The sequence below is a fragment of the Dendropsophus ebraccatus genome, chromosome 10 (assembly GCF_027789765.1).
Source record: "Dendropsophus ebraccatus isolate aDenEbr1 chromosome 10, aDenEbr1.pat, whole genome shotgun sequence".
Taxonomy (NCBI): domain Eukaryota; kingdom Metazoa; phylum Chordata; class Amphibia; order Anura; family Hylidae; genus Dendropsophus; species Dendropsophus ebraccatus.
The window spans coordinates 26,501,009-26,513,094 of NC_091463.1; the positions used below are offsets into that span (position 1 = coordinate 26,501,009).

The 12,086-nt window shown below is 42.4% G+C and overlaps 1 protein-coding gene across 1 annotated transcript in view; it reads left to right on the top strand.

Annotated features, from left to right (window-relative positions):
• Positions 1–12,086, top strand: part of RABGAP1 (RAB GTPase activating protein 1) — a 122,454-nt gene that overhangs the window by 40,383 nt on the left and 69,985 nt on the right. Inside the window, exons 11-13 of the mRNA XM_069942857.1 lie at positions 2,959–3,133; positions 5,797–5,890; positions 7,973–8,123. Of these exons, the coding sequence (XP_069798958.1) occupies positions 2,959–3,133; positions 5,797–5,890; positions 7,973–8,123 (420 nt within the window). The remainder of the gene's footprint in view (positions 1–2,958; positions 3,134–5,796; positions 5,891–7,972; positions 8,124–12,086) is intronic.

Genomic DNA, 12,086 nt, shown 5'->3' on the forward strand with positions numbered 1-12,086 from the left:
ACCGAACGATGTCTTATTCAATGCCAACGATTTGCAAACCAGCAACGATAAAAATAGGTCCAGGTCTTATAAAGCGATCAACGATTTCTCGTTCGGTCATTAATCGTTAACTGCATTTTAACCGAACGATTATCGTTTAGATTCGAACGATTTAACGATAATCTGAACGATAATCGTCCAGTGGAATAGGGCCCTAAGGGTCTAATTGGATTAAGCAATTTTTCGTTTCCACCAATCAACGATAAACAATCGTTTTTAGGAACGACCTGAAATCATTCACCATAATAAACAGAACGATATTCATTAGTTACGATTGCAATTACGATTGTTCTTAGAATCTAGTCTACAAACATTCATAATTACGAATAAACTTTGTGTATATACACCAAAAGATTTGCGAACAATTAACAGTGGTTTTATGGTTCGCTCCAAAGATACAATCAACGACATACGAACCAATTTTTGTTAGTGGTCTGATTGTTGCCTGCATACACATGTAAAGATCATTGACTAAATTAGAACGATTTAACGATTTTTTGCACGATAATCTTTCTGTATAATAGGGCCCTAATAAAGAACATAGATACTAATAACTGTAAGGGTCCTCTGACCTCTTCTCTGTAGTGCATAGCCTTATAACATGGGTCTCCAAACTGCGGCCCTCCAGCTGTTGCGAAACCACAACTCTCATCATAAACTCTAAAGCTTTGTATTTGGCTGTCCAGGCATGATGGGAAATGTAGTTTTGCAACAGCTGGAGGGCCGCAGTTTGGAGACCCCTGCCTTATAGGATTTATCCAGGATGAGAACAACATACTGTAGTTGCTTTCTTCCAGAAACAGCGCCACTCTTTGTCCTCGGTGATATTACAGCTCAGCTCCTTTGAGGTGAATGGAGCTGAGCTGTAATATAGCACAGAACCTGTGGCCAGGTATGGGTGCTATTTTTCATAGAAAGCAGCTATGTTTTTCTAATCCTGGCTAATCCCTTTGATGGAATGGTAGCTAAGCATTGACATTTATGGGAGATGTGGAACAAGTCAGTCAGCGGATATTCCTATGGATATGCCCTAAATGTCTAGAGTATGAAAACCCTTGTGACCCAGTTATAGAGATCTGTAACGGTGTCTCTCCACACGCGTGACCTCATTTACACACTCAAACTTCTGCTCCCTGCTGCATTATAGCACAGAATATATGAGCAGTTTATATCCGACTTCCCGAGCTCTGGCATTCATATTCCTGGTAACCTATATGACCCCTTAAACGGTAAAGCCTTTTCTTCAGGTAACCTGTGAAATCCATCTCCTTCATCGCTCCCTGCTCCTGGCTGTAGTCTTTTCTTCTCCTCCTGACCTCTTATTCAGGCTCAGCCGGCTGTCTGCTCAGGGCTTCTGAATTATTCATCTAACTATTTAGCCAGAAATCCTCCTGATGTGTGCAGCGCAGTGATCAGTGGTGATCCCGCTGTAATCCTGGCTGCTTACGGTGGACAGGACCCGGTTATTATATTATTACACATTCTATCTTTAGTGATCCAAGGCTATTTATTTGATGCCTTTATTATGCTATTTAATCAGCTGTGACACATACTTTATTATTGAAACAAAAGGGTTATCCAGGATTAAATCAAATAACATAGCTGCATTCTCTCCAAATCACCTCCACCCTTGTCCTCGGGTACAAAACAGCTCCATTCAGTTCAATGGAACTGAACTGCAATACCACACACAAACTGAGGACAAATGTGGAGCTGTTTCTAGAAAACTTTTTTTTTTTTTTTCCCCCTTTCTAATCCTGGATAACCCATATAAGATTGATGGCCTGTTTTTAGGCTAGGTTATCAGTGTTAAATACATCTTTCTACATACTCCAAAGTGTGGTTGACCATGTTTTTGTGTACATCAAAATTAAACATTATGTACTGGGAACACAAAAAGTAGTGTGAAATTACACCAACATCTATATTGGGAAACAGCTATCCTGTCTAATAATTTCTCCAAGGTGTAGTGGAAGGAGTGATGTCATGTGGAGGAAGAGATGTGCTAGTTAGGGGAAGGGGAACCTGGGACCCTCCAGCTGTTTCAAAAGTAGGATGCGTTCACACCAAGGAAAATAAGAGGAAATTCTGAGTGGAATCCCGTGGACTCCACTCAGAATTCTTTCAGCGGAGAGCCACGGAGTGCAAAGGTGCCCTATACCTAACACTGAGACACTTAGGCAGGATGAATTCCAAGCGGCGGGTTTCCACTTGGAATTTCCGCCTATTTTCCTGAGCATAATGTCATGAACAGTTAAAGGGGTACTCCAGCGAAAAGCTTTTTACTTTTTAATCAACTGGTTTCAGTACTTATCAGCTGCTGTATGTCTTGCAGGAAGTGGTGCATTCTTTCCAGTCTGACACAGTGCTCTCTGCTGCCACCTCTGTCCGAGACAGGAACTGTCCAGAGCAGCAGCAAATTCTCATAGAAAACCTCTCATGCTCTGGACAGTTCCTGTCTCCACAGAGGTGGCAGCAGAGAGTACCGTATAAGACTGAAAAAAAACACCACTTCCTGCAGGACATACAGTAGCTGATAAGTACTGGAGATTTTTAAATAGAAGTAAATTAGAAATCTGTATAACTTTCTGAAACTAGTTAATTTGAAAGAGATTTTCGCTGGCGTACTCCTTTTTAAAGCTTTTTCTGGCCAGGCATGATGGGAATTGTAGTTTTGAAATAGCTGGAGGACCACAGGTTATTCTTCTCTTTCATAGATCAATGAGGAACTTTTTTTTCTATTGCTATGTTTTTTTTTTTATATATTTTATAAAAAAAAATAAGTGTGTGTGTGTGTGTGTATATATGTATATAATATATAATTTTTTTTTCTTTTATGCAAGAGAGTTATTGAGAACTCCTATGTCTGTAAAGTGTTCATTATCGCTGTTTCATGAAACACAACTTATTCCCTTACAGATTGAACGGAAAGAGAGAAAGAGCAACTGCGATACGTTCTATGAAGTCATGTGCCTAGAAAGCGAATCAGAGAGGGAGAGGAGGAAAACAACTGCAAGTCCATCAATCCGTCTTTCACAGTGTGGACCGCAAGGAACCAACATACCCTCACCCCCTGAGGATGATGAGGAAGAAGGTGAGCCTACTGGTAGCAATCTACCACTGTTATCACAGTGGCTGTATAAGTACTGTAGCCACCTGGTCACCAGTTCATTGGTAAGAAAACAGGAAGGACTGGGCAGAGTCCTATTGTTGTTCTTCCTCAATTCATTCATCAGAATGGGTCAGGTTTGGCATCTGTATGACGGGATGTCTAAAATGACCCTGTGTTTGTGGTAAGCCCCTTCAAACTGGAAGGAAGGTATGTCGACATATACTGTGGCAAAGCTGCTCCAGATCCATTCAAAGTAGTTTGTAAGGTATACTGGTAAAATATGGGACTCCAAAGCACAGACAGCCGAGTCCTGCTTAGAAATGGACTGAATGTAGTCTAATGGTAACTATGTCCGGTTCATTTCTATGCATATACTTTTAGGGCGGGTTCACACTACGGAATTCTCACGGACAATGTCCGCGGAATTCCGTCAGCTGTCCGCCCGCACGGCTCCATAGACACCTTTCTATGGGCCGGCGTATTCTGCGATCCGCTAAAAGAAGTGACATGACACTTCTTTCAGCGTATAGTGGAATACGCCGGCCCATAGAATGGTGTCTATGGGGCCGGCGGAAAGGCGCCCAGATGTGCGGGCGGACAGCTGACGGAATTCCGCGGACGTTGTCCGCGAGAATTCCGTAGTGTGAACCCGCCCTTACTTAGCAAGACTCAGCTGTCTGTGTTTTGGAGTCCCACGGAATAACCGTATATGTTATAAACTACACTCGATCTCTTATACTGAATAAAGCCAACACAGGTACGCCACAGTATACCTCGGCATATCGCCCTGCTGGGGCATAGAGCCATTTTAGGTGTGGATGTTATCTAGCTAATGTTGCAGGAGAAAGCTCCCTTTTATGAAGGTGTGTTTTTGGTAGAAAAGAAAACTGCAGCAAGATTTATGGCCACCTGGAGATTGTGTATCTTGGTAGCCATTAATGAAGGGAAATAAAAACTGACAACCCCTCCAATTCCGATGCTACAATGAAAATTGAAGCCTTTTCTTCCAATGCAAGTTTGTTAGCTGAGGTGCCAGTGACCATGCGTCTGGCTCATTTTGGCGGAGAGCTCCTCCCCTGTAGTGGGTACGCCCGCCTTTATGTAGCTGATTGCAGCCTATGTTCACCTCCCACATCAGTGGAACATGATGCTCTGCAGTTTCTACATTGGTTATTTAAGCTACCCCCTACATTGGCCTTGCCTCCAACCCTTGAGCAGAAATATCTGCTCCCTTTTTTTTTTTTTCAGAAATCAACAGCAGTTGGGAGCGCAAGCAGTATATATATGTATGTGTGTGTGTGTATATATATATATATATATATAAAAATATATATATAAATATTGTAAGAAGGCGCACGGCACCGTCATAGATGGTAGATATGTCTCACCAAGGTTCCTGGCCTTGGTGAGGTGAAAGACTATCATTGCTGGTGTCAGCGGCAATAGGCCACTGGCACATGTTTAAAATTTCGTATGGCTGCAATGCAGTTTATTCCGGGACGGTCTTTCATGGGAGCATGCCAAAGAGAGGGCGGGTGGCTGCTCCCACACTCCAGGTCCAGGTTTTGGTGTGGCCTTTGTAAGTCTCAGAGTGTGCGGCTGGGGAGAAGGAGCTGTGTGTGGCTTCTCTGAGGCCAAAGGAGACTTCCAGGAACTGTTTGGTGTCTGGCAGCGCCTGTCCGGGTGAGAGCCCTCTGTGAACTAATTGACTGTTTTGCATAACTGCCAATGACTGTTTTCACGGACTCTGCTCCATACCTGGGTGTTGGCTGAAGAAAGCTGTATGTTTTGTTTTCTGTTGTGGACAATAAACCACTTATTTTTATTTAAACCTGCGGCTGATCTCATCATATCAAAAGACTGTTTTTGAGACTGATCCCCAATTTTATATATATATATATATATATATATATATGGGGGTGCTGACATTCCTGTCTTTCGGGACAGGTACACTTTAAATTGCATTCTGTCCAGTGCTCAGAAAGACAACAGAAGATGGAGTATAACCCAGTATGTAACTTGACTAAGAAAGTTGGAGAGCGGAATCAGTCCGTCATCATACTGAGCGTGCTATTTTACTAGTGTTCTCCCTGGCGGCACTGGCAAGGGAAAGGGGGCATCAATTTTTTATATGTGCTTTGTGCAGAAGCCACTTTGCAATGAATAACTAAAGTGCCAAATCACTTCTGGTGAGTGATTTTATTTAGGCTGGTACCCTGTCTGAGGTGGCTCCGGGCCGTCCACAAGTGATAGCAGAAAAACTCAGCAGTGTTTCCTTCTTTTCTGGAGAAGAATAATAGTATATTTTTAGGGAATAGTTTTAATTTGTATATTTTCTGATCTCTTTTATGGATGATGGAAGTTGGCACACACCCTGGCATTTTTGCATATTATCATATTGTTTTGGCTCCTCTCATTGCTGGTTTTCTGCTGCATTGGAGGATCAGTTACAATAGGCCAGAAGGGCAGATCTACCCTACAGCTGCAATACATGGGGGAAGATGGCCTTGTGGTGTTTATTGTAATGAATAGCGTGGGAGATGTGTGAGAACCTTTGTCTCCCTTGTAAAATTTCCTTTTTAATGAGTATTTTTCTTAGGTTATACTGTGTAATAAGTTCTGAATACCTCTTGTTATATTTCTAGATAATGATGAACCCCTTCTAAGCGGTTCTGGGGATGTATCCAAAGAATGTGCAGAGAAAATCCTGGAAACCTGGGGAGATCTCCTGTCCAAATGGTAAGAGCACATCTAGTAAATAACAATGGAGCTTAGAGATTTTCTTATTGTCTTTAAGAAGAATTTTTTTTTTCAAAACAACTGGTGTCAGAAAGTTATATAGATCTGTAAATTACTTCTATGTAAAAATCGGACGTTTTCCAATACTTATCAGCTGCTGAATGTCCTGCAGGAAGTGGTTTATTCTTTCCAGTCAGACACAATTCTTTCTGCTGCCACCTCTGTCCATGTCAGGAACTGTCCAGAGCAGGTGATTTTTTTCTGTAGGGATTTGCTACTGCTCTTATTGTTGAACAAAAAAAAAAAGAACTTTTATTATATACTGTACAGTAGTTGTCACCACAAACCAGCATAACCAGACGTACCCTGGTGGCAGCGGGGTTCTTATGTTGGGGGGATGTTTTATTTTAAGCTATCCTGTAAATCATCTACTATCTGCAGGTCATACAGCAGCTGATAAGTACTAGAAGACTTTGATATTTAAATAGATGTAATTTACAAATCTATATAACTTTTTGACACCAGGAAACACCCTATTAATGTACGGAACATGTGTAGAAGGCCTAAAGGATATTTGGCCTAAAAAGGTGGAAACACATGGGTCTACTGAATGGAGTCAGAGGTCAGGCTGGTGATGTCACTTTCCATCACGTTTACTTACTCCATTGAGCCCAAATAGGGAGGACACTGTTTGACCCATTTTGCTGGCTCCTACATGGCATAAATGGGATCAGAAAAAAGAGAACACGTGTCAGTATGGTCCAATATGATAAGTGATCTAGGTATAGTCAGTAAGCAGTCTGCCCCAATACTGAGGCTCTATACCAGTGTTTTTAGATGCCACATTGCAGCAGTGATGTGAGTAGATGAGACAGATGTCATAAACCATGTTCCCAAATACTATGTGTTCTACTATAACATGCTCGGCTCTGGGCCATATGTTTGTTGCAAAATACATCTGTCTGACCTGCTGGCATTGTGCTGTGTGGGTGCTTCTCCTGCCAAGGCCTGCTATGTTGGCATCTAGGTAGCAGTAGCTATTAGACCTTGACATATGTCCATTGGATCTGCCTATGTTTCATCCTCCTACTTGCTTAGATGTTGGAGACGTGCATGTAGGCAAGGCAATGTAAGCAGTGAACGTTATATTAATAATAAAATTCCAGCAGGCTGTTCCAGTTTTCCTTCCTGCATCTTGCATCTATAGCTTTATTGTGGACCTGCATGTACAGAGGGTTGGGGCTCAGTTGTACAGTTTTCCTTGGACACAATGAAACCGAACAGTTTTAGGAAAAAAGATAAGTGTATAAGACCAGCCATGGCATAGACCTGATAAGTGAACGTCCGCAGCCGGAACACACAATAAAGACTGCAGGATGTGTGATTAAGAACTGAGGGGGTAGGAACCGGCAAGAACTAGCCACTGGTTTCTAAATAAATAGATATTCTTCCAGTGTGTAATAAAATTCTTAAGAATCTGTGCTCTACTTTTCCTCCCGTTCCCTTATTTAGTATAACAAGTGTTTCCATAACAAATATTCCCATAAACCTAATCCTAAACCAGAAGGCAGCTAAGGGCTTCTCTCCCCATCACACTGCAGACAAACTCTATATTAAGTCTATTTAGCTTCTGCAGCAAGATGGCGGGAGAAGTGCTCAGCCGCGTGCTTCTCCCGGCAAATCCAAACAATGGGTGGTGGGCTAAACAATTAGACCCTGACCATCAAAAGTTTTAAAATGTCTATGTAACATGTCAAAAGTTTTTTAATGACAGGAACACTTTACATATATTTATACAGTTCAAATTTGTAAAATCCTGTTTAGATCGGTCTGAAGCCTGTCACTCTGCAACTACTAAAAAGCTACAGATCACAGCAATTCCAATCACCCTCCCCTCTAACCCACCAACGCCAACTATTCCCCTCCCAACCATGTAATCCTTTATGCTGTCATAGCTTCCAAGGCCTAATGTAGGCTTCCAGGTCTGCCATCTTACGATTGAATGCAAGAAATAGTGCCTGTTTATCCATACAAGTGACTTCAGGTAATTCACATGTGCTGACATCACTTTGTCCTTGCCAGGCACCTGAATCTGAGTGTGCGGCCCAAGCAGCTTTCTGCACTGGTGAGGAGTGGCGTGCCTGAGGCATTAAGAGGAGAAGTGTGGCAACTGCTTGCTGGATGTCACAACAATGACTACCTTGTGGAGAAGTACAGGCTGCTCATCACTAAGGTAAGTCCATAATGATTCTACAGGAACACTTTACGTGAAATGTTTTTTTGTATTAAAAAAAGTGTATGCCTATATATAATATAAAATATATATAAAATATTATATACTGTTTCCCAGAAAATAAGGCATAGTAGATGATTTACAGGATAGCTTAAAATAAGGCATCCCCCGTATGTAAGACATCCGCTGCCACCAGGGTTATGTCTGGTTATGCTGGTTTTTGATGACAACTACTGTACAGTATATAATAAAAGTTTATTTTTCTTGTTCAACAATAAGTGTGAATTCTTCACGGAAAAATAAGACATGCCCTAAAAGTAAGACCCAGTGCCTCCCCAAAAATTCATGTAAGACACGGTCTTCTGTTTGGGGAAATGGTGTGTATATATATATAATATAATATATAATATAATATATAATTTTAAGAGCAGTCTCCCTGTCTTGCTGCTGCTTGAACCTTCATTGATTGGTTCTAAGTTATAGGAAACCCAGCAACAAGTGTTAAGTTACCCTGCAGCACATCCAGAGGAGAAGAGAAGTACTACATGTCCTGTGAAATTTATTATATAATTGAAGGTCAGACAGTGTCCTCCAGAGAGATGTTCTTTGTCGGCTTATTTATGAAGATGTTGATTTGAGGGCTTCTCTTTTATCAGTTCCTTGCTTGACCTTGGTAGATGTGTATTTTTTAGCTATGAAGCTCAGAATACCTGATATTTTGAAAGTTTGAAACGGCAAACCGCTCCTCCTTATAGTGGATTTTCCTATAACTGAAAGTTATAACATCCACATGAAAGACTATAAGCGTCTGATCACTGGAGGCCTTGCCAATGACGAGAACGTGGTATGCAATTTGGTGTAGTGATGGCATTATGACAACTCAGCTCCCATTCGAGCGAAGGGATCTAAGCCACAATTACCAAATCCATCCACTACACAGTGAACTTTTTCTGGTCCCTTCTACTGTGTAATACGAGCTATGTGGAGGAGGTAGCGTATATCACCACCCACCGATCAATAATCAGTGTTTATTCCTGAGCATTGGCCAGCAATCATTTTAACTCGGAAAAACCCTTTAATATCAGTTTTTGGAAGACCCCTTTAAGTGCTGCATATCTATAGAGAAAAGAATATGCTATTTTCTAATACAGTTCCTTCCTGTTTCGCTACCCCAATGGTTTTGACTCGCACAATATTAATTCTGCAGTCACACTTTGTATAGCTGTGATATTTCTACTAGGTGCGGTGAATAATTCTGCCGGGCATGGAATGTCTGGGTGAAAGAAAACTAATGTATTCATATATTAAAGCATGACTTCAATTATTAATGGAAGACTTGGTAACAGGTCACTGAACTGTTCTGACTACAACCCCTTCAGTTCCTGGGTAAGCTAAATACAGACATTTTTAGCGTAGCCCCAGGATATTATAGGCGCTGTATATATTGTCTTGGTCCGTGATTTAGTTTATTCAGACTCCATTTGTTTTCATGCTTTTACATTGTGTGGACCGCGTTCTTCCGTTGCCTTAGCGCATATAAAAAGAACGATACAATACGACACGTTTAGCATAAAATGAGTAAAAGTAAATGAAGCGTTAAATGAAACCCATCTGTAGCAATGAAAATAGCAGCAGGCCAGATCTGGAGCACTGCTGATTCCTATAATAAAAATCACGGCTTTACATGTAAACATAGCGGAGTGCTTGGAAACACTTCTATAGATAAAACGGCGAAATTTAAATCTGTAAGGGCCGAGATTTCTAGTACTAGTTCTAAGCTACACGTACTAAACCATAACTAAACACCAGCTACCACTCCTGTGTAGGCTGCTCTCATGTAGAGACACTTACATACTCTCTTTGCTTCATCTACAACATTGCCTGACCCTTACTACAGTCTCCCTGTCAGTAAATGGAGCTGTCTTGCAGTTTTCTTTGCAGCAGTTGGCTGGAAGCAACAGGACAGAAAATATAATGTGAATGGTGCGTAGTGACAGCACCTAGAGAGCTATCGCAGTACAATACTTCAACTTGTTAAAGCGACTCTGTGCCCACAATCTGCCCCCCAAACTGCTTCTACTGTCAGCTGCTTTTAATCCAAGATCTGTCCTGGAGTCCGTTCGGCAGGTGATGCAGTTATTGTCCTAAAAAAACAACTTTTAAACTTGAAGCGCTTTGTCAACTTGGTGTGGCCTACAGTGTCTGTGCCCTAGGCCTGGGACGCCTCTCCGTCCCTCCTTCTCGCCGCCTTCATCATTAGGAATGCCCCTAGACAGGATTTCTCCTATTCCTCACTTGTCTGAACACTGCACGTGTGCCTTAACAATTCAGCACTTGTGCAGTGTACAGATAAGTGAGGAATAGGAGAAGTCCTGCCCAGGGTCATTCCTAATGGTGAAGAGGGTGGGGAGGAGGGACGGAGGGCTGGTGCGAGTCTAAGGGGCAGAAACTCTAGGCCACGCCAATTTGACATAGGGCTACAAGTTTAAAAGTTGTTTTTTAGGAAGATACCTGCATCACCTGCCGAACGGAAGCCAGGACAGATCTGGGATTAAAGCAGCTATCTGATGGTACAAGCGGTTGTGAGGGTGATTGTGGGTACAGAGTCGCTTTAAAGTTCCCGACAGGGAATAAAAAAAAAAATTAAAAAAAATTGAAACCAATTGCATAAAGCTTTTTAAACAGATTATACACACAAAAAAAAACAAATGAAAAAGAAATGGATAATAGTAAGAAAAAAAGTAGCAAAAGAGTATCACTGTACGTAAAAGCCTGAACAGTTATAATATATTTATTCATCCCATACGGAAAACACTGAAAACCTGAATAAATACAGTGTATAAACCTCATGACAATGATGTGCTCATTTGTAGTAACTTTTGACTGCCGTGCCAAGATATAGTTGAGGGAAGGGCGCAGCACTGCATATGTCCCCGACTGTTAATCATATCAGACTCTTTTGCTTTGGTACATTCCATGGACAGAAACAGTCAGATATTCTGATAGGCAGTAGAGTGCACTGCTGTGCTTTCCTTCCAGCCCCAGCTGCATCTCAAGATTGCAACAACCATTCTTATGCTAAGTTTACACGGAGCGATAATTGGCCCGATCGCACGATTAACGATTTCGAAGTAACACATTTTTTTTTATAACGATCAGCGTTTAGGCGGTCCGATATATCGTACGGAAAAATCGTTTTGCCATTGCATGCCCGCAGCCCGGCCTGCCCGCAGGCGGGGATGTCGATCGAAGCGCTGGCGCCGGGGATGTCGATCGGAGCGCTGGCGCCGGGGGTGGCGATCGGAGCAGCGGGGGTGGCGATCGAGCCGGCGCAGGGGGCTGCGGATGAGTGGGGGGCCGGACTTTGGGCGGCGGGACTTTCGCGCGACGACTGTTTACACGGAACGATCGGTGAATTTTTTGCGAACGACGATTTAAGATCAAGATCAAAATAAACGATTTCTCGCTCGTCGTGCTATCGTTTGAATTCGATCGTTATCGTGCAAATTCGCACGATAATCGTTCCGTGTAAATCCAGCATTAGGAGTGAGATCCACTGTGATTAGTAACTTACAATCTCCAATGTCATGTGAAAAGTTATTACAAATGACAGTAATGCTTTAAAGGAGAACTCCAGGCCACATCTAAAAATCCTAGGCAAGGGGGCCTAAAGAAGAATGTATACTTACCCATCCCTGTATCCCTGCAGCGCCAGGTCAACAGCTCACTGACAGCCGCTGGTCTTTATTCTCTCTCGGCTTCCTGCATTGTCACTTCCTGGTGGGAAGTACCTTCTCAGCCAGTCAGTGACTGAAGCAGTGTCCTGTCCCAGTCACTGATTGGCTGAGCAGGCATTTCTCAGCCAGGACGATGTGGCATTCCAGGAGCTAGAGGAGGCCAGTGGGGGGTCCATTATCGGTGACGATGCACTGTGGTGGCATGGGAATGGGTAAGTATAGATTG